General features: G+C 39.7%; 2 protein-coding genes and 1 pseudogene across 5 annotated transcripts in view; all 3 read right to left on the bottom strand.

Moving 5' to 3' along the window:
- Positions 1 to 2,577: 2,577 nt before the first annotated feature.
- Positions 2,578 to 12,001, bottom strand: LOC129176758 (methyl-CpG-binding domain protein 3-like; annotated as a pseudogene).
- Positions 12,002 to 13,212: 1,211 nt separating this feature from the next.
- On the bottom strand, positions 13,213 to 16,800 carry LOC129176975 (cytochrome b-c1 complex subunit 10). 3 transcript variants are annotated; one of them, XR_008569553.1, is made up of 4 exons: positions 16,684 to 16,800; positions 15,666 to 15,796; positions 15,526 to 15,570; positions 13,213 to 13,565 (listed from the first exon to the last, which is right to left on the bottom strand). XR_008569553.1 is itself a non-coding variant. In XM_054767603.1 (3 exons), exons 1-2 carry the CDS (start codon positions 16,731 to 16,733, stop codon positions 15,676 to 15,678), a joined length of 171 nt encoding a protein of 56 aa, XP_054623578.1. In that variant the 5' UTR covers positions 16,734 to 16,800; the 3' UTR covers positions 13,213 to 13,565; positions 15,666 to 15,675. The 3 variants fall into 3 exon arrangements, 2 of the variants coding, with proteins under 2 accessions (XP_054623578.1, XP_054623579.1); XM_054767603.1 differs by lacking the exon at positions 15,526 to 15,570; XM_054767604.1 differs by lacking the exons at positions 13,213 to 13,565; positions 15,526 to 15,570 and adding an exon at positions 14,011 to 14,097.
- Positions 16,801 to 17,084: 284 nt separating this feature from the next.
- The window catches only part of LOC129177194 (transcription factor E2-alpha-like), a 28,030-nt gene continuing 22,522 nt past the window's right edge, over positions 17,085 to 22,592 (bottom strand). Inside the window, exons 18-20 of one of the 2 annotated variants that reach the window (XM_054768038.1) lie at positions 21,674 to 21,912; positions 19,742 to 19,889; positions 17,085 to 19,652 (exon numbers count right to left, since the gene is read on the bottom strand). In XM_054768038.1, the coding sequence (XP_054624013.1) occupies positions 19,783 to 19,889; positions 21,674 to 21,912 (346 nt within the window). In that variant the 3' untranslated portion in view covers positions 17,085 to 19,652; positions 19,742 to 19,782. The other variant, XM_054768039.1, reaches the window with a different exon arrangement.

The raw sequence follows: 22,592 nt of genomic DNA, 5'->3' as shown, positions 1-22,592 counted from the left end.
TTGTTTGTTTTTTTGGACGAAAATACACTGGGAACATTATGCACAATAATACCATAAATCAACACTACCGTGATTTTATGTATTATCGTCTTTATGTTCCTCGCATCATTTCATTATAGGCCAACCAATTGTTTTTGTTTTTATTATTACTGTCAATGGGCATGAGTGGAACATGCAAAACATAAAGGTCCCTGAATGCAACTGCAGTACCAGATACACTCCAGGACCACCTGAAAAATTGCAAGAATTTACATTTTACCCTTTTGGATTTAAATAGAATTCATAGCAAGCATTAAAGTGATAGGCTGTTCATCAGCTGAACAAAAGTTTAAGACCACTGCCTTTAAAAGCCCAAATCTTGGCAAAAATGTGGATTCAAAGTCATTTTCTGTCAGGTATTCACACTGTCATGATCTCTTGTTGGCAAAGGCAAAACAGCTTTCTCTCTTTGTTGAGTTGCATAAGCAAGGCCTTTTGCAGTGCACCATTGCTGCAGAGGTTGGCCGCTGGAAAACATATTTTAAATTTCATCAACCCTGAGCCGGAGGATTCAATTGGCTGTCCGTCAAGACACGGGACGATCCTCGGGCCAAATGAAGGTTGTTACTGGTGCTGAGTGCAGTCCAATAACCATCAGATGGCATGTTTAAGAGAAGGGTTTTAAAAGAAAACTGCATTTAAATATATTTTTTTGCCATCCTCAATTCTCATGTGAGACATGAACACACATCTTTCTCTTTTCTGTGCGTAAAAATATAAAAACATAAAAAGAGGCAGCTAATTAATGCACATAATGGGACACACCTATTCCTCCTACAAAACTCGCTATTAAAACACTTCCAAAAACCAACAACGTTTCATCGTTTCACATACATGCTGTGACCACGTAGTAACAGGCACATTCATGATATGTAATATGTACAGTATTTTGGTCATTTTAAGCATTACCGGAACTTCCTTCCTGGGTGCATTGATTTTACATAGCAACATAGAAACAAACGCTACACCTGGAGTGAACTTTTCCAAACTCAAAATCAACAACACAGCAACAGTGGTGGCAGCTCCAATATGTGGCGTTACCTCTCAGTAGTGGCTTTTTACAGACATGTGATGATGTCTCACATAAAGATTGTGGATAATGGGCAAAATTCCAAAAAAGGGCAGTTTTCCTTTAAGAGCAAAAAAGATCTTGTTTCCTTCAACGCCACAAAATTGCCTATTTGGAATTTGCATGAGACCAACCAACATGGGACATTGAAAGGTGGTAGAAAGTCTCTGATGAGAAAAACTATAACCTTGATGGTCCAGATGGCTTCTAACGTTACTGGTATGACAAGAAGATCCCACCTGAGATGTTTTCCACACGGCACAGAAGAGGAGGCGCCATCGTGATCTGGGGTGATTTTTCCTTCAATGGAACATTGGAGCTTCAGGTTGTGCAAGGGCGTCACACGGCAGCTGGCTATGTGGAGATGTTGCAAGGTGCATCCCTCATGACTGAAGGACCTCGTCTGTGTGGTAATGACTGGCTTTTTCAACAGGACAAGTCTGCAGTTCGCAATGCCCGCCTGACAAAGGACTACTTCCAGGGGAATAACGTCACTCTTTTGGACCATCCTGCATGTTTCCCTGATCTAAATCCAATTGAAAACATTTGGGAATGAATGCAAAGGGAAGTTTACAAAAATGGACATCGGTTCCAGACAGCGGATGTCCTCCGAGAAGCCATCCTCACCACGCGGAGCAACTTTCCCACTGGCCTCAAAGCATGCCCACACCAATTTTTGAGATGATGAACAAAGAATGGTACAGCTACTCATTACTGAGTACATCTTTGAAAAATATATTTCTATTTTAGAGGGGATTTTGATTTTTTTTTTTTTTTAGCTATGGTCTTAAACTTTTGATCATCTGCTGAACAGCCTATTTCATTTTAATTGTTGTTGGCAATAAACTGCTTACTCAAATGTTTATTGGTCTCTCTCCCATTTCTTTTTTTTGCATTTTGAAGCTCTACTTAGAAGCTCCTTTAGCTCCAACAGTTCAAAATGTAAATTCTTGCAATTTTTGCAACTGGTCTTAACATTTTGATCATGAGTGTATAGCATGTAATTTAATAATCTTCAATTGAACCGTGTATTATTTAATAAGTTATAGATCAAATATTCAGTATTAATTTACAATGTTTATCGTTTTTTTTTTTAAGACTATATTAATACTTTCTGTATTCATTATACATTGTGAGTTTCACGTCTCTTTTTATTCTTGGCATTACTGAATACTATAATAAAACTTACGCTATCTCTTAACTTTACTACTACAAATTCTTTGTTTTCTTTAAATGGTAACCTGGTACATTAAACAGAAAGTGAAGGGGTAGGATTAAATAAGATCGATTGTTCCTACTCCTTTTTGTGCCCATTGAAATGTGCAACTTTTTTACATGTGAAATTCTTTAATGTGACTTTGGTAAGCATTTTGGAAAGTAAAACCATTCCCATTACCATTGTGCGGCTAAAATGCACAACCTTGAGATGCAACTAGATAATAGAATAAGACACTCACATCAAAACGCAGAATTTATTAAACAATATTAGAACCTTTACAGTAGTTAAGTATCATTGTTGATTGTTTTGTCAATGTAAAACATGACCTAAAACAGAAGTTATAGAAAATAAAAAGGAATACTTGCAATCCAACCAGATAGTTTCTCTCAAAGAGAAAGTACAGCATCCATGCATACATTCTGCAACCTTTTCTATGCTTCTTAGCATAAAACGGCACTTACAGTGACAGTGAGGATATAATAGGATAATAATAGGATATAATAGAATGAAAACATAAGTGTTCTTTACAGAAAGCCACACACATATACAAACATAATTTACCATTCACACGTGACGCCAGGTTTTTTTTTTTTTTTAGCATGTTTAGCATCTGTATTAACAGCACCATACACATTTGCTAAACACTGATGGAGGTAAAAGCTAAAACAAACGTAAAGCACCGTTTTCTGTTGTAGAGAAATAATTGTTTAGTTTTAAAACTAAGAAAATACCTCCACGCTAAAGTTTTATTTCTGTTGAAGAAGTGAGTCATAAAAAAAAATCCCCAGGATTATTGATGACTTGAGTTGAAGTTGTGGTAAATGATGAAAGAAGAATCAGTCAGCACTGTTGGAATCATCACAGCGATGTTGTGTACCTTGGCTAAGACTCCTCCTTTTCCACCCACTCAGCCCCTCCTCCTCCTCCCCTTCCTCCTTCTCCTCTTGCAAGCTAGCTGGCGTATCCGTAGCGGCATCTTCGACATGAGCCAACATATCCGCCATGAGGGCTTCCTCCAGCCGCCTCCTCACACTCTGCACCAGGTCCTCCTGTTTCCTGAAAGACACAGAAAGAAACGCCAAATGATAAATGAACTAACTTTTAATATACTCAATATTGGTTGATACAGTCATTAGAAATTGCTAGAACAACCAAGTTGCACTATAGTGCAAGGTTAGTCTACCGCATACACATCAAAAGCAGGGGTGTTCAAATTTCTTCCACTTTTGTAAAGACAAAAAAAAGTTGTGTGTGTATATATATATATATATATATATATAGAGAGAGAGAGAGAGAGAGAGAGAGAGAGAGAGAGAGAGAGAGAGAGAGAGAGAGAGAGAGAGAGAGAGAGAGAGAGAGAGAGAGAGAGAGAGAGAGAGAGAGAGAGAGAGAGAGAGAGAGAGCTCTATTTGTTCCCCATTTTTGCTGTTTTTTTTCAGTTTAACTGTATTTCTATAATGTGCTGCAAGCCAATTAAAAAAAAACCAAAAAACAGACCACAGCTGAACGTTGGTCAACTGTCCTTTTTCATACGTATGTTGTATGTTGCCTTTATCTGCTATAAACACATGATTCTCTTTACACTGTCACCTAGTTGCATGCACTACAGCCCATAGAACCAATTCAGTACTTGCTCAAGGGTCAATTTTGTTTGTGAAGTGGACTAAGAACTTTCAATCAGTCCTAATTTCCCTATTATTGGTCAGAAATTGGATTTGAACCTCAATTTAATGCAAGTTAGCAACTTATTTCCTCCATGCAACCCAACTGTGGTCGTTCATAAAATATCACGAATAGATTGCCATAACATTGACATAAGTGCACATACAGTATAAACGGATAAGAAAGAGTACAAAAAAAAGAAAGAATGACAGTATTTAACAAAAAAGGTCTCTTAACTGGCTGTGTGTGGTTCACCTGATATCTTCATCTGTCACCACAAAGGCCTTGCAGAGTGGCTGGGCTGTGTTGAGCCACACTCCGGGATTTTTCTCCACGGCTGCCGTTAGCTGCCCCGTGACAGGGGCGGGGCTGGTGTGCAGTGCGCTGGCGATGGCAGACAGCAGCGTTTTGTCAGAACTGGCAGGCCCGACACCTGAGAAAGACGAGGTGACAAGATGAGTTCAAGCTCATCCTGGAAACACATTTGCGTGTTTCTTTACTTGTCTTAACCTTGTAGGCCTTTGGGAAGATCCATGGTTTTCACCAGCTCGTCAGCAATGTCAAAAGCACTTAACCCGCTCAGCTTCCTCTCCCAGAATAACTAAATAATTGGACCAATAAAACCAGAAAATTGTTATACCTACAAATATATCACAATTTATATCAACAAAATCATTTTTAAATGAAATCATTATTCAACTAGAAAGGCACTGAATCTGTGATCTACATATTTACATAATGGGTTCCAGGCAAACAACCGTTTAAAGCAATTGTATTCAACTTGCTACATACAGGTATATAAAAGTGTATTAAAGCAGTAGAATTGCCCGCACTCACACTGTGCGGCACTCATCAGCATGTTTACGTGTATCATACAACACTTCATCCAACATTGCGTAAGTGCAACTTTCCCGACTTTGTGGCTTATTTCCAGTCATTGCGTTGAAATATATACATATATTAATTTATTTGTGGCAGCTCAGCACAAATAAATCTGGGGCTACATTTGCAGCTAATTTTTTGTTCCCATACAATAGATGGCATTGTAACTGCTTCTTAACACATCTCATATACACCTGGTCTACCGGAGAATATGAAGATGTAATGGAGAATTCAGGCCCTGTCCACATGAGAACGCACCTGAGATTTTTTTTGGGCGGGATGAAAAAAATTCGTATCCACACTGTCCCGTAAATATTAAATAGTTGCAACCACACAGGAACACATCACTGAGTGAAAACGATGTAATACACAAGGCACACCTACGTGTGCCGCTGTGAACAGACATTCAACACACCAATCGACACACCACACTATAGAAGAAGAAAGGACGCATGCACATAAGTCCGTCTTCTGCTTTCCAACGCTCGTCTAGACTTATGACAAAGTGGAATTACATGTGCGTCATTTTGGGAGTATAAGACAAGAAACTACCTGGAGAAAGTCGACTGTGGTGAGTCATGACACTAGAAATATTCAGATATTATGTCGGCTTGTGGTCAAAGCTCACTTCTGGTCACGTGAGAGCGACGGGTCGCTGACATAATTTATAAAAAAAACCAACCAAACAGAAAAAAAAAACGGATTGCTCGTCTATATGGAAATGACGAGCCGGCGTTTTCAGATATTTTCCCACTCTGGAAGCCGTTTATTGAAATGTATCGCATATTATTATCACTGATATTAAAATATCTTATATGGTACAGATATAAGATAAAGAACTAAACAAAAAACTAATTGATTGGCACAATCATCATATTTAAATCACCTTGTATGCGTCATGTAAGTGCTCATGGTCACTTGTGTCACTGACCTTGGCATTAGCTTCCTTGAAGACTGGGGAAACAGAGGCCTAAGACATGAACATGTTTTTTTCTTCATCTCAGCAACAGTTCTCATGATGGAGCTGACATTATTAACTACATTGGTCAAATTTTGCCAGTCCAATTGTTGCTACTTAGCCCTCCAAAAATAAATTTTGCCTTCTTCCTTCTTCTGTCACTCTTTGAAAGTCAAACACATGATTCTTAAAACATCACCTTATTTATGACCTCTTTAAATAAGTATAAGCATTTGTTGCAAACATGAATTTGTGAAATTGAATATGGTTATGAAAATAGCTCTTCAAAGCATCAAAGCATTAAAAATAATGCAACCAAAGCATTGCTGAATTTACTTTTTTATTACACAACAATATTATTTGGCTTTTGTAACAAACTTCTATTCGTCAGGTCCCTAATCCAATAAAAGTCCACCCAATAAAAGATAAAATTGGGAAAAATGGACGTGCAAAATACTTTTAGGGGAGGACTAATCATTTAACATGGTTATAGATAAATTTGTGGTGTGATTTAGAATATTTGACCTTTTTTAAACAAATTCTCTTAGGGCCCTATGGAAAAAGTTTTATTTTTTTCCCCAAAGTCTGTTTTAATTTTTTAAGAATTTATTTATTTACCTTTTCCACTTATTTTACCATCATAGAGTGTGTGCTATTTTGATTAGTGAATAACATGCAAAAATCCTTACATTTATTGGTGCAATACATCATTGTCCAGTAATTGAGAAATGGATGTAGCTTAGCTAACATTTCTAATTGGATGTCAGCCTCAGCACATATTGCTATGAAATCTTCAACAAACTGTAATAGCCGTGCTTGTGATTTAGGAAGATGTAGTCACAGATGTACTGTAATTCCAATCGCGTTATTAATGTAAGATAATTTAATGACACCCTTATTTTGTTTACACAAGTAGACAAATGTGACAAAGTATAATCTTATTTTGAAGGGCGGAATGTGTTGTGTGTGTTGACGGTTGATACGCGCTGGGTGCAAGAATAAACGCGGCTCTCATTTTTTTTCACTCAGAACCTGCACGTCGTCAGTGGGCATTATAAAATGGTGCTTGCATTAAAGCAGTAAAAACCCAACATGGTGAAAACACTGTGTACTCATCCAGCCTGCGTTGCGCACACGCACACACAGCCGAACTAACAGAACCTCGCTAGCTTCCATTCACGCTCCCTAAGAGGAATTTCCAAGGGTTTTTGCCGCCGTTTTGACAGGTTTGGTAGTGTTTGCGTGGTCCCTATTATCGGCCAGCGGTTACAGCGGCACTTCCCGTGCGAGATCCCTCCACCATGACGCAGCAGTCCGGGCACAGTGAGAGGGAACTACCGCTGTAGCTACAAAGCCGAATATCCAACGTCCAATGTCAAACTAACTTCACCATGGTACACCATGGACATGTCTGCTTAGTGGTGTTGTGTTTTCTTCTTGCGGATGGCACAAGTAGAGTAGCAACCAGCTTTGAGGCGCATTACAGCACCTACCATGTTGGAGGCTCACTTACAAACGTGATACGGCCCAATCTCGTGGCGGAAGCCGATATTATCTGATCTTCACAAATACAGCAGATCGGCAGCTGATCCCAATCTTGAAGATCGGATCGGGACATCCCTACTCTTTAGAATTGGCCATTTATAGACGATTGTGAGAGGAGTTGTGGGATGACATCAGGGTAGAGCTCTTGTGCACACAATTCACTGCAGGTGAGGTTTATAATGACAAGACCGCGTGTGTACCGCATGGTTTAATAGCTTTGAATATTTTCTTGCCTACGTCGCACTCTGACGTACGTAATGTTTTAGGATGGGATTCATGCACTGTTTTATAAATGAGGCCCCAGGTGCGTCTGAGGTGTGTTATGAAGCAAAGGTACAATGCCATCTCCTGTATGAAATTGAAACAACAAACTAAAACAGACAAAAAAAAGGTAGCACCAAATATATCTGTGGTGGTCCAACTTTCTTCATGGTATGCCACCACAAATAAATTAATTATGGGAAACATTGTAGTCTCACTTGTCGCACTACAGCATCAATGACTGAAATGCAAGCCGTCCTGTTACTGACCTGTTTTGGTTGGTCCACGGCCCTCTGTGGGTCTGTCTTCACTTTGTTGTTGGGGTGATTTGTTACTTTGGTCACTGGCTGCTTGAAGATGGATGCGGTCTGTCTAACTGGCAGCGTTGTGTTCAAGTCTGGCTTGGCCTTTTGAAAGAAAACAACAGTGTCACAAACACTGAAATATAACCATTTTGGTATTTAAAAATATCAATTGATATGTTAACCTTATTAATTGTTAAGATGGTCATCACTACACAAAGGCTTTAACTGCTGTACAATTCTCAACAATTTACTTCAGTTACTCTGAATTGAAATGACGATCTGAAAGAAAAGGATGGCAATTACCCAAACTTATTACTGGAATGACATAAAGAAGGGGTGCTCCAATCGATCGGTCACCAATCAATATCAACCAATTTCCATGAAAAATCATGTGATGGGCATATGCCGATAAATACTTTTCAACGCCGATCACCTGTAGCAAGCACTATTGCAAACCGCAGCAATCATTTTGTGCAGCGTAGTGTCTTACCTTAACGTCTTTGGCAGCTTCGTCCTCCAACTTTTCTTCAAAACAACAACAATCATGTCTACCGTGTGGAACTTAACGACCAACACATGCCACAAAAACTATCTGTGTAGCCTGTCAAAAAGCTTTAATCCGGCATTTGAAGAACAAACATTTGACAGAGTGTGGCGAGTTTGAGGCTCACGGTGTGATCATCAGTCAAACGGCAGCTAACGCAGCCATGTGGCTAACACACGCATGTATGCGTGTGACAGTCATAAGTCTAAGCTAATAACCCGACAAATAATTGAATTCATTTCTGCCTTTCTCAGCAGTGGAAGACACCAAGGTCCCAGAATGCTCTCTCGCTTACTTAAGTTACTTACTTACTTACTTAAGTTCCACCAATGTACTCGCACATCTAAAGTCTCCTTAAAGAGGGCGTGTCATCCTCTGGAAGTTTCACCAGTGATATATATTCTCTTTAAAAAGTAAGTTCAATATGTTTTTGTCTAAATTAAGATGATTTATGCTTGACATAATGTGAATGAAATGCTGTCATCGTGAGGTGAAGGAACATTTGTATAGGGAAATAGTTCCATGGCAGACCACTCAATGGTGGTGGAATCTCATCACAAACACTAACGCCCCCTCCCGAACTAAACATGTCAACCTGACAGACTGGAGAAAGTTGGCGGAAAAACTCCTTTCTGGAGCATGTAGGAAGCCAGCTGGGTTAGCTTAGCTTAGCATAGCATAGCATTCTAGTGCGACTGTGTGTGTGTGTGTGTGTGTGTGTGTGTTTAGACCATGTTGTGTTTGTTACCACTTATTAACGCAAGCGAATGATTACGATGGCCGTTGATGTTGTGAAAATTCAACAGACATTCTCAATACTCACAACTGGCTTTCAAAATAAGAGCGATGTTCGCCACATCCTGCGTAATGGTGTAAACAAAATAAGGGTGTCATAAAAAGAAATCTTAAAAGCAATTGAAATTGCATCTGTGACTACGTCTTCCTTAGCCACAAGTATGGGCATGACAGGTTGTTGAGGATTTTGCAGCAATGTGTGCTGAGGCTGACATCCTATTATAAAGCTTAGCCAAGCTACATCCGTTTCTGAAATACTAATGTATTGCATCAATAAATGTAAGGATTTTTACATTTAATTAAAGGCCATTTTATTTACTGTCACATAAGTACACACATGCTGGTAAAACAAGTGTATAAGCGCAAAAAAAGAAAAAAAGAATTCTAAAAAATGAAAACAGAAAGCGGAATTTGGGGGGGATATATATATATAAATAATGTAAATATATAGGGCCCTACACATTACTTATGGCACAAACCAAAAAGCTCAGTTTTTAGTCAGAATTTTTGAAAATCTCCTTTCTGTCCGGAGCTTCGCATCATGGGTAATTATGCACATTAGTTGATGGTGTCATCTATCCCCACCCCCTCACCACTGTAAAATCCAAAACCCCACATATACCTTGCAGTCCTGTGGGAAAAACTAAAATGATCATAACGGCATTGTTAAAAAGAGGAAAACAGCACACAGAGGGCAATATAGGCAGTTTAGTCTCACCCTGATTTGATGGCTGACATTGTTATGGGCGTGCTTGTGCCCATTCCGCTGAACTTTAGTAAGAAGTAAATGTGCAGCTCGAGACTGGCTGGCCTCTTCTGTGTGAAAGTTGTTGGCTGGACCACGCACCGTCTGCGGTTTATTGAGGACACGCCTGACATGTACACTGGAGAGGAAACAAACATATATAAGAATGACACATAATGTTCATAATGTACAGACATTGTGTGAGTTGATGATGCTCAGTTTCTAGTGACACTGCCAAAGAGGGAATAGTTTTACAATACTGATGCTTGTTAATGTGGTTAGAGTTTGCAATGGGCACAACTGTACATTGGTTACCTTAGTTACCTACATGAGGAGGTACAATATATTAGAAACACTTCTCAGTATTATGCAAGATAAATGTGGCTCATTTGTGATTTTGGCACTTTTCCAACAATTAATTCCTATTGTTTATTATGGACAACAAAAGAGGAAAAAAAATACATGTCACTGTTAAAACCGAGCTGATTTTAATTAGATTTTCCACTTCAGTGTAGCGTAATGTATAATCATGTTTTATCTAGATCTAATTCACTGCATTTAGCAGAAATGTAAAAATGGGATAATGGATTTTAAACATGGAAAATCCCTTCTAACATGCACTGCTTAAAAGTCATCAGGTGGTATTATCTGATGCTTATGTAGCGTCGTTCAACTTGGATGTTAAAAAAACTACATATTTGGATCCTGATAAAACTACTAATATCCTAAATCGCAGAGATACATCTGTGCCTTGTATTTTGTTGTCATTCCTAAGCCTTATATATTTATTTTTTAAAGGGATGACTTTTTTTTTTCTTTACTGTACCCATCTTTTACTATATTGAGACAACAAATGTAAATTATCCTTTGTCTACCATCCAGCATATTTACATGCAAAATAACCCAATGGGTATGGTCCCTTATCTAAAAAAAAAAATAAATCAATACAACTGATTTTGGAGTTTTGTAAAGGCAGTGTATTTGATAAATCTTTTATGTTGTATTCTATTGGACTCTGCAGCTGTACCAGTACAAGAGAGTGTATTTACAGTAGCTAGATAGACGCATCCGTAGTGTTGGTTGTCCCGCCTTAAAGTTATACTGTAATGACAGGACAACTGAGATGTCAATCAAACATGTAGCCGCCCACACAATGTTCAAGTGAAAGCATCGCAATGTGTGCTAATGTGCATGTGAGCATCTTGACGGGAGTGAACTCAAGATGTAAGAACGACAAAAACACTAATATATTAAAAAAGCTTCGTATATAAGTAAAATATAGGTGTACGTGGAAATAGTGTTTTTTTTTCTCGGCACGTGCAAATCAAGTGGATGACGCACACACAAATTGAGATACAGACGGACACAACTCAATGAGATACGAAAACTATGCAAAGCTCGCGAGTGAGGGTTTTCCCAGCAAATATACGCGTCAAGCTACAACTGGCGAAGTAAATTCTATATAAAAACGTGTTATGATGAGACTTTGTGAGTTCTCCAGGGAGCCGACGTTGCCCAAGTCAAGCGTGTGTAAACAATGAAACTTAGCTAGCTAATCAAGCTAGCAGCCATGGCACACCGCGGAGCACAACTAAGACGTTACACTTAGTAATGTTATTTGACATATTCGTGCAATGAACTAAAAACTACTTGTATGCAGCGTTTGGTTATACCAGATGCTAAATGCAAACATACACATTCACTGCATTTTAAGCTACAACGCGCATGTACTCGAGCGAGCATTTCTTGCTGAAAAAAACTTTCATGCTAAAACCCCCCCCCCACGACTCTAAAATTCCTGACTCCTACCTCTTCCTTTCCATGGTCCGAATGTCCTTGTTAAGCGTGGCGTGCTACCCGGCCCTTAAAAAGTAAGAAACATCAACTAGCAGCCTCTTTTCGCTGTCACAAATTTCCACCATCAGATTTGTTATCGATCACCATCCCTTAGACCCGACCTTTACAATTGAATATCACTCCGCCCACCACTTCACCTCCCACTATTGTAATCCATCCGCTGCAGTCACTTCAACTAGTGCGAAAGTGATGACAGATAATTATTCTACATCAGGATAAAGAAACAAAATATGGCTAAGAACACCCCATAAATTCCAAAATAACATAAATTCCACACCTTATATATAAAAGGATAAATAAGTATTACAATGAATTGATTGTTCATTACTTTTATGGACAGAATAGGCGCAACTAGGGCGTTGAGGGGTTCCGGTTTGGTGGCTGCAGGATTGGGTCTCTGCTTTTTGCAGATGATGTGGTCCTGCTGACTTCATCGAGCAACTTCTACTCTCACTGGATCGGTTCGCAGCTGTGTGTGAAGCGGCTGGGATGAGAATCAGCACCTCCAAGTCCGAGTCCATCGTTCTCACTCGGAACAGGTTGGAGAGCCATCTTCGGTTCGGGGATGAGATCCTGCCCAAAGAGGAGGAGTTTAAGTGCCTCGGGATCTTGTTCACGAGTGAGGGAAGGATGGCATGCAAGAACAACAGGCGGATTGGTGCGGCGTCTGCAGTGATGCGGACTCTGCATCGATCCGTTGTGGTGAAGATGGAGCTGAGCCGCAAGGCAAAGCTCTCAATTTACCAGGTGATCTACGTTCGTATCCTCCCCTATCGTCATGAGCTTTGGGTAGTGACTGAAAGGACAAGATTGCGGGTAGCAGTGGCCGAAATGAGCTTTCTCCGTAGGGTGGCTGGGCTCTCGCTTAGAGATAAGGGGAGAAGCACTGTCATCCGGGAGAAGCTCGGAGTCGAACTGCTGCTCCTCCGCATTGAGAGCCAGATGAGGTGTCTTAGGCATCTGGTCAGCAGGACCCCCGGACGCCTCCCAGGGGAGGTGCTCAGGACATGTCCAACCGGTAGGAGGCCTCGGGGAAGACCCAGGACACTTTGGAGAGACTATGTCTCTCAACTGGCCTGGGAACGCCTCAGGATTCGCTGGACAAAGTACCTGGGGAGAGGGAAGTCTGGGCTTCCCCGCTTAGGCTGTTGCCCCAGCGACCCGACCTTGGATAAGCGGAAGAAGATGGATGGATGAATTGAGTATAAAGTGCTATACAGTAAACAGCTTGAACATGAAGGGGGATCTATACCAATACTTGTATTTTATTATTACTATCACATCACTTTTATTTCGATGTATAAGAATAACAGAAATAATGGCACACAACGCAAGATAGCTCACATTTACTCTTCCAAAACAGTTGAAGCTTGAAATGCAGAGTGAAACATTTGTCAATCAGACAAGACTGGATGACAGCACATGTGGAATTAATTATTAAAATAAGAACCTCAAACTGTTCGAAGAAAGAAAATAAAAAGTCCATGCATTGTCTCTATTTTTATATTCTTTCCACTCATGATTTCATAGTTTGATGAACTATCAATAATGAAGCCCAAGTGTACTGATGTTGGTGGTGAACATCTCAGCGCTGTTTCCTCAGCAGGATGAAAATTACAGTTGGTTTGGAGTGCAGTGCAAAACAGCAGCTGCAGCAGTCCTTGTTCAGAATCTCCAACAGCAACTGCCATGAAAGCAAAATGGTCAAAGTGTGTACATCAAGATTGCTAAATGTTAATGTGTATAAACAAAGATTCTACACCATTTTAAATCAGCAGTTCAAAATCATTGCAGTGTTTCCATGCAAGGGACAACTTCACTCACTGACTTTAGAAATGCTTTTAAATACGGGACAATACAGAAGGTCCTCGGCTCACAATGCATTCCCATAAATTATTTACAATCTTAGTTTCGACCTAAGGTTTTGTCAGGTTTGTACGGTGGCCGACAGTGTCGAACGTGCAGCAACGTACAAATGCAGCAAACACAGAAATGTTGCAAACTCAAAAACACATAATCACCATGAAACAAATGCATGGAAAAATGCTGCAAATAAAAAAATGCTGCAATGCCATAAAAACAAATACAACGTGGGGTGGAAGAACACGTAGTCATTCGTAGCTACCGAGGAAGGATAACATACATTTCGTTCTTTTTAGTTCACTTTTTGCTCATCCTAATGGTTCCCAGGCATAAAGAAGACTCTTCTGATGGCACTGCATCAAAGAAAAGGAAAACCAAAGTGAAGTGAAATTAGACATCACAAAATGCTAAGACGGGGAGAAATGCCGACCAACATTGGCCTCACGCTGTGTTATAGCCGTTCCACTGTTGCGACCATAATCAAGGATAAAGATTGTATCCTTGAAAATGGGAGAGGATCTGCTCCTATGAACTCAAAAGTGATAACTAGGGATGTCCCAATCCGATATTGGTATCAGGCCAATATCAGCAAAAGAAAAAAAAAAAAAGCCAATGTAATCACAACAACAGTGTTTGCTAGTGTGCTAACAAAGTAGCAAAGCGTAGGAGTGATGTCAGCCGCGTGGCAGTAAAAAGACGTTGCAGCTGAGTGCAAAACATGTCATGCACAAGTTTCCCGTGATGGCACAGAACTGGGGAAGTTTAATACGACGAACCTCATTGCGCAAATGAAACAGCATCACAGGGGACAGCAAAAAGCTATTAGCCCTAGGAGAAAAGAGCGAGCCCCTGTCTGTGTTGAGTAATGTCGGGTTTGGTTTGGTTTGGTTTGGTTTAGTTTAGTTTATTTGAACATGAAGGTTACAATGGAATATATCTCATGAATCCTCCTTTCACAGTTCCACATGTCCAAAAGGAGTAGGAAGAAACAAAGCTTATTTAATCCTACCCCCCATCCATTCCACATCTAGTGCGGTACCTGTTGTTCACTTCCTGCATTCCACGTCATATTTTCTATAATAATCAGAATAATACATAACAAATAACAGTAAGAAGACATAAAAATTAAAAAACAAAAAACGAATGGGTTTTAAAGCATTATTGAGCACCTTGAACATCACTAGATTATGCATAGCTGCCACTACATTGTGGATAAAACTATACTCCACATGTATAAAGAAGTGAGTAAAGAAGTGATAAAGGGTGAGTTTTTCCTCATCCCTACTGTTGTGGACTATTGTTCTCTGAGTAATATCACTTGATCAAGCCTTCGTGTCTTATATTCCACGCTAGAAAATAAGTATTAAAAGTATGTATGATTCATGCTTTTCCAACGTTCCACACTACAAAATAAATAATAAAAGTAGAGTATTATTTGTGTTGATATCGCATCGTATCAAATCGGGACACCCCGAGTGATAAATAAGCAGCATAGTGGTGTCATTATTGAAATGGAAACATTGCAATGTTGGAAGACCATAATCTCCCGCCTTCTTCTACTTCCTCCTCCCAATAAGGCTGTCTCTGCCTCCCTTCCAGTGTGCAAGCCAACCCACAGAGATATAAGTAAGGAATTGCTTATTTTTTTTTAACTGCTGTTTAATTCATTTAATGTTCTATTTAATATTTTCATTACTATATTTTATATGTCCTTCATGTGTTCTGTGTACAGCATGAGTGATTTAAGTGTGACTTTACAGTAGGTATAAGTTCAGACTTACACTAAAAATCATAGGAACGGAACCTGTTTGTAAACAGAGGACCTCCTGTAACAGTAACACAATGCAACAGGTTGCAAATCAAATGACACATAATCTACTTTTAATCCAATATGCATGACCAAACTATTTTAAATACTAACCTGATCAACACTATTCATCCTTCTTGAACTTTCCACTGATATAGGGCACATAGTCCAAAAACAATCGCCAGTCTGTAAAGTGAATCATGGCTACACCGCCAACTGTTCCCCATACAGCCAGTGTTGGGACCCTGAGAAGAAAATAATACATTTAACAGTGACAAATATGATTTGTACTGCAATATACAATATTTAAGCAATGAATTAAGTGATCATAGCATTTACTAACTTAATGTGTAGACTGTATGCAAAACAAAACACATGCACGACACTTAAAATTCATAACCTTAACATTACATGTTCATAAAAAAAATACAATACCGGTCAAAAGTTTTAGAACACCCCAATTCTTTTGTTTGAAAAACTTACATATTTATGTTTATGTTAACATGGTCTGTCTCTCTTCCAATAATTGCCTTTTTCTTGCCATTTTTGGAGCAATACAGTACTTTCTGCAGTACAATACTGTTCAACTGATGCTCACAAGGGTGTAGTACCGCAGTGTGTTCCAAACACTGTTTTTATGCAGACAGTGGAGGTAGGAAGTACTCCAGAAAAGTTGGAAAACGTGTAGGAATTTGTAGCATCAAGTTTCAAGGCTTGATCAACCTACAATTCTGCACGGCAGCTTTAAATTGTTGACCCATTTTGTGATCACTGAAAAAGGCATTTCTGTATAATTCTGAAATTTACATTTTTGGGTAACGTTACGTTTAACCCCAGTTCAAGTCAGTTCGCCACTTAGTTTGTACCATTTCAAGTTATTCTTTAGACTTGAACTGGAATAAATAAATAACTGGAACAAAGGGGTGTTCTAAAAAAAATTGAAAAAAAACTCAGAACAGTTATTTTCAATGTTGATATTTTTAAGGCAAGTGACCCTTGCACGTAAAAAAGCTATGACCTCAGGTAGGCTAACTGCAAACGCTAGCTGAGGACACTAGGCGATTGCGTCCGCTGAATGCAAGGCAAATCGTTTTTGTTTTTATTAAAACAAAAATTAAAAGATATACCTTACCACGACTTAGCAACTGCCACATATTTCTGGCCGATCACTTTACTCAACATCGTTGGGTGACTCGGTACGTACAACGAGCAGCTTGCAGCGACTTCCGTTTGGAGGTATGAAGGATCCTTTTGCGCATGCGCAAACCGAGTCAACCGACGCTCACCAGAAGGTCGCTTCTGACCCCTAGTGGATTCACTGCACTATGGCAATCTGATGGCACTATACTTGTAGGCCTACGACTGCTAATGCTAAAAGCTATTAAGCTATTTCTTAAACTCTTACAGCTATATATAATTATCAGTGAAGTCTAATGGCTAAAATATGAAATTCATGTATTTTTTAAGCTTCGTAAAGGTGTCCCCCCCCCCCAAAAAATAGAAGACAATGAACAACAAGCTTTGATATTAAAAATGGCACATTTATTGCTACATTACTGTTATATACACAACAGTTCTCAATATCTACTTTATATATAAAAATAGGAAACTGGAGGCACTTTGAGGACATAGCCTACATAGATATTGCCCTCAAATATTTCTGAAGACAGAAAGAGCTGTAGCAAGTCATTTGCTGTAGATGACAAAACTCTTCTAATAAAGACAATTGTATTTTTACACTTTCAACTGTAAAAAAAATCATTTACATAAACAAAAACAAGTCCTTTGTAGTAACCTGTACTATCACAAGAGAAATTCACTTTCAGATGGAAATAAAGTCAGGGGCTATTCCATAGGGCATACTTTGCAAATGATACGAAGAAATAACCTGATTAAGGTTACATTTCAGCTTACAAGATTTCATATGATATATCATACAGATGTACATACATATGAATGTATTTAAACCAGTCAGTATTTGACCAGTTGTAGACCAGGGTGTTGGTGAGCATCAATGAATTCTTCATTCAGATGTTCGTATATTCTCTGTGAGCTACTTCTGTTTAGATGTGTTTTATTATATGCAATGTGGAACCGATTATTCAGGCACTGGTGAGTAACCATTATCAAAACTCCCAAAGTCAGGAAAATGACCAAGGCCACCCTTACACATTGATAATTTGTATTAAAATTAAGATGAATTGTGCCACCACCTCAAATGAATGAATGAAGGAATATAGAGCTGGACATTATCGAGACAAACAAACATTAAAAGAAATAATACCTGTCGCAAACTAAGGAATCCAAATACAAATGTCAAGTTTGCACAGAAACGAGTATTTAGGTGAACAAAAAGGGAAGAAAGTTATCACAACATGTGACATTACCGCCAGAATTTGTCATTTCTAACATTTGCAAGCACCTGGCACAACAAAAAACACCTCACTTTGTTCCCAGTCTTAAAAAAAAATAAGTTTGTCTTCAATTTGAACAATGTAAACAAAAAAGAAAGAGCATTCCAAATGTATAAACCCAACTCTTAACTACTATCTTACAAAGTGGGAAAAGAAAAACATAAAAAACTGGTTAACTCATTCTACAAATGGAAAATTGTTACAAAGAGGCTTTGCGATTGTTCAAAATGGAAGAGAAAACAACAAGAAATGGTCACCATACTGTATACTGTACCAGTGGTTGTCTATTTTCTGTCATGCCCCCACTGAAGGACAGAAATGTTTTCATGCCCCCCCCCCCCCCGATTTGAAATACTACTGAGAAACTAATATCTATTTATTAATCTGTGCTGTACAGACTGAACTCAAAACTGAAACCAACAAAATGCAACAAAATGGGAGAGCAGTGAACCATACAAGCGTATTCAAGAGTCAAACTGCATGACGAGTATGACAAATTCATACATGTTGGCAGGTCTTCACTAATATTGGAGGTCCTCTCTGCCCCCCACCCTCGGGGGCCCGCCTCACTATTTGAGAAGCACTGCCATAGAGCATCCAAGTCAATCAGCGCCAACTGAGTTAATTGTCCTGAAGGTAGGATTAAAACACATGATCCATTTCATGTCTTTCAACTACACCTTTTGAGAAATGACCTTGTCATTGGAAGTTCTCAGTCCTGAAAATATTTGTGATTGGTCCAGTCACAAAAGACTGGATGTATTTTGTGCGCATTGGTATTACTGTATATCCGATTCTGGTCTGACGGATATCTAAGAAAGAAAGTTGCCAAAGGAAAACATGTTGCGTGTTATTTGTAAAACAAGAAAAAAAAAGTCTCCTTGTGACTGGCCTGTCCAGGACGATGTTAATGGCAGATATGAACACATTAGTGACGTTGTGTATGCAGAGTAACCACATCTAGAAGCTGAATTTCTACGGAAGCCCCACATATGGAGACTGAGTTATTGAGTCTTTTCTCAGTGGTGGCGCTCCCTCTGGCAGTCTTTCTATTCCACTTGCATGGCAGTGACCCGTAGATCCACAGTTTACAAAAAGAAAAACACCACACAAGCCAGTATTACCTCATCAGCCAGAGTTAGAAATATATTTGGGGAAAAAAAAGATCACAAGACAAGACAGAAGTCTCATCCCCTTCTGTAAGAGGCTTCCAAGATGGCTGGAGGTCATTTGGCAATGATGGCTGATATTACCAAACACTATGCATTCAGCCACTGAGCCTTGGTGTCCTTTGCTCATTTATAATGTAGGACCTCCGTTGCAGGTGGGAATGCCACATATTCACCAGATAATACAAATCCTGGCTTTGCTTAAAGTTGTAATTAAGGTATTTTGATCCAAACAAGTTTGCTCCCAACACATAAAGTATTATTTCTTTTTTTTTTTTTTAAGAATGTCTTACAAAAACATGATCATAAGTATGTCTCCACCTTTATGCCCTTGAGTCAAACATGTAAAGATGAATACACATTTCTGTCTCTTTCTATACAAGTGTGCTTGTTACTCTTTTGTTTGTCATTGTGGCCCCTTTTGTAGTCTCTGATGAGGCGTGTGCCATCTAAAGAACACACTGAGGTGCATGACAATGATAGATTAAGGCCACGTGTTCAAACGGCTGTAAATTGGGCTGCAAGAGAAAGGAGATTAAAAACATTAGGTTAATCTGTACAAGCACAGTGCAAATAATCAGCATGTTGGGTCACCGTGAGAACTAACCTTGGAAATACATATGGCTTTTTTGGGTTGAGTCCATCACTTCAGAGACCTGTGTGACCCCCGCCGAGCTGCATCTGGGGGTCCACACCCGACCCTTTCTCCTCCTCTCTTCTCTTGAGGCAGGCAGCCTTTGGATTCAGATTTCGCTCTTTGCAAAAGGCACACAGACATATGTAAGGGCAACTTGAATAAAAGCAAATTGTTCTGCCAATAATCAAGAAGGGGAGCAGAGGAAAGGAATGGTGAAAAGCCAGACAAAAAAACAAAAAAGAATGATGAGAATTGGGGACAGAAAAGCAGAGATCCTTCCTCATATATTCTCTTCCTTTACTGGTCCAGTTAATAGAGACAAGAGGAGAGACAGTGGGTGTTACACAGGCTCAACATGACCTTTAAGGGGAGATATTTCCCTAGCTCTAGTAAGAAGATGCTTGGCTGTCAGTGACTGTCATATCAGACTGGATTGGCTGACCTACCTCGCACCTGCTTCTCCAGGCCCAGTATGACCTGGACAGCCTGCTGCAAGATGACAAGCTTGGTCTGGGCCTTGTCGCTCTGCAGGTGAACCTGACACATCCTGCCCAGCTCTCTGAAGGCTTCATTTATGTCTCGCACACGCACCCGCTCCCTAGCATTGTTAGCTAGGCGTCGCTCGCGCTCCCTCTGCTCCTTCTCCTCGGCAGTGAGGTTCTCATCGGTCACTGTGACAACGCTGCAGCCGGGAGGAGATCGGTTTGTGGGGCTGGTTAACAAACCCAAATCACAACCTTCGCTGAACCTAGCTCAATTGTCATCATTAAAGATGCACACAGGTTGAAATTGCTGGAGAATATTTTACCTCTACTGGAAATTTAGCAAATATTTGATCTAAATGTCAAGTAGGCGTCCAGCTCAAATCTCCTCCTTGCAAATGAGATGAAGAAACATCCCAGTGGAGTGCGCCAGGCCAGAGAGCAGCAAGCGGATGTGTCTTTTCTTACACCTTATGTAAGTTTCAAGAGGCCATAAAGAACCATATAAGCGACACTACAGTCAATAAATACATCTCATTTTGAGTTGAAGGGTCACTGAGGTCCAGGATGGAAGTTGAGGGTAACTGATGACTATCCAGCAGAAGGACAGAAGATATGAGGAGGGCACAAGGAGTAAAAGGAGAGAGGAAGCAATGCTCTCTGCCATCTACAGCACATGAAAGATCAGTGAGTGGGGGCTTCCTGTTAAATACATCACAAGCTGATGTATTTATTAGAAAGCAGGGAAGAAGAACAGGTTGCTGTTGCCATCTGTAAAAAAAGAGCACGATGGTAGACTGGTGCATGGATGAGAAAGTGATTATGAGCATGGTTATATTGTAAGGGCATGCAACACTGCAAGGTGACGGCAGGTTAATATACATGACAACTTGTGTCCAACTGCTTGTTACACTTAAAAGTGCATCAGCAGTCAGCGGGTGAGTTGTCTTTCTAAAGCCAAAATGACCAAGCGTAATGAAGCAACAGCAGAACAAAAACAAATCTCTGCACAAAAAGATGTGTTAATTCACTGGGAAGGTGATAGTGGCAGTGAGACATTGAAGCATCTTGATGCGATAATAAACGAAGGGCAATGTAAGACAAGGCAACACATACTGCATCACAACAGACAGACATCCAGTATGTGCTACCACAGGAGAATCAGAACCAGAGAATGGGGGTGCTTTAAAAACAGTCACACAACTTCATCTCCTTACTCATCTGTCCTCACTTTGGAGGTCACTCAAAGGGTAGACGACAATGCTTTAATTCACTGATGTAATTTGTGCAGCAAATAAAATTAGCAAAATTATTGATTGTAACCGAGTATGTCATGCAGGAGCATGAAGCCATGTGAAAGTTTAGCTTGTCAAGAGGACCTTGCCCTCTCCTACTCCTTCCTCCCTGGACACCCACTGACCTCTGACTTGCTGCTCCAGGTTGAGTATAACGTTAACTGCCTGTTGGAGTACGTTCAATTTGGTCTGCGGTTTCTCATAGTTCAGATGGAGCTGACACATGCGGCCCAGCTCCTTAAAGGCCTCGTTGATGTCCCGCACACGGAGCCGCTCACGGGCATTGTTAGCCATCCTCCGCACTTTCTCCCGCCCAGCTTTAATCTCCACTGGTAGATCTTCTTCATCGTCATCCTCATTCAGACTAGCCAATAGCAGATGAGGAGGGGAAAAAACAACATTATGGGCACAGTTCACATCAAGATGTACTTTTCTAAAATGTACACACCTGAGTGAGTTACAGTATGTAGGTTAAATGTATCTTTCTAACAATACATTGTTATTAAAGGTGGGTCATATATGGACCGCTATTACTAACTGCTGAGAACATTACAAATTACAGTGGAACCATGGTTAGCGTCATTAATCCATTCCCAAAAGTCCATCTCCAACCGAAGCGTACTCTAACCAAATAAAATTTTCCCATAAGATAGAATGTAAATTCAATGAATCCTTTCTAGACAGCCAAAAATGTTAACACAGAACATGTAACATATATAGTAATATAATAACAAAAATATACTGTGATTATAGTTTTACATGCAGAAGATAATTCAAAATGCATATAAATTCAGTGAAACTTTGGTTAGCTTACATCCCGGTTAGTGTGTTTTTCGGTTAATGTCGAAAATTTACGCCAAAATTTTGCCTCAGTTTGGGTACATTTCCCAGTTAGCTTACAAGATGGCAAGTGTCTTGTCATGCTATTTATACACTGCACGAGTCCAACTGCATTCTTAATATATTTTTTGCCACAAAACGCCGTTTTAGCTTGCTAATACATTGAAACAGTTAACAGAAGTCAGCTCCATCACCCGTCTATAC

The sequence above is a fragment of the Dunckerocampus dactyliophorus genome, chromosome 2, assembly GCF_027744805.1.
Source record: "Dunckerocampus dactyliophorus isolate RoL2022-P2 chromosome 2, RoL_Ddac_1.1, whole genome shotgun sequence".
NCBI lineage: Eukaryota > Metazoa > Chordata > Actinopteri > Syngnathiformes > Syngnathidae > Dunckerocampus > Dunckerocampus dactyliophorus.
This window is presented reverse-complemented; position numbering and strand designations above follow the sequence as displayed.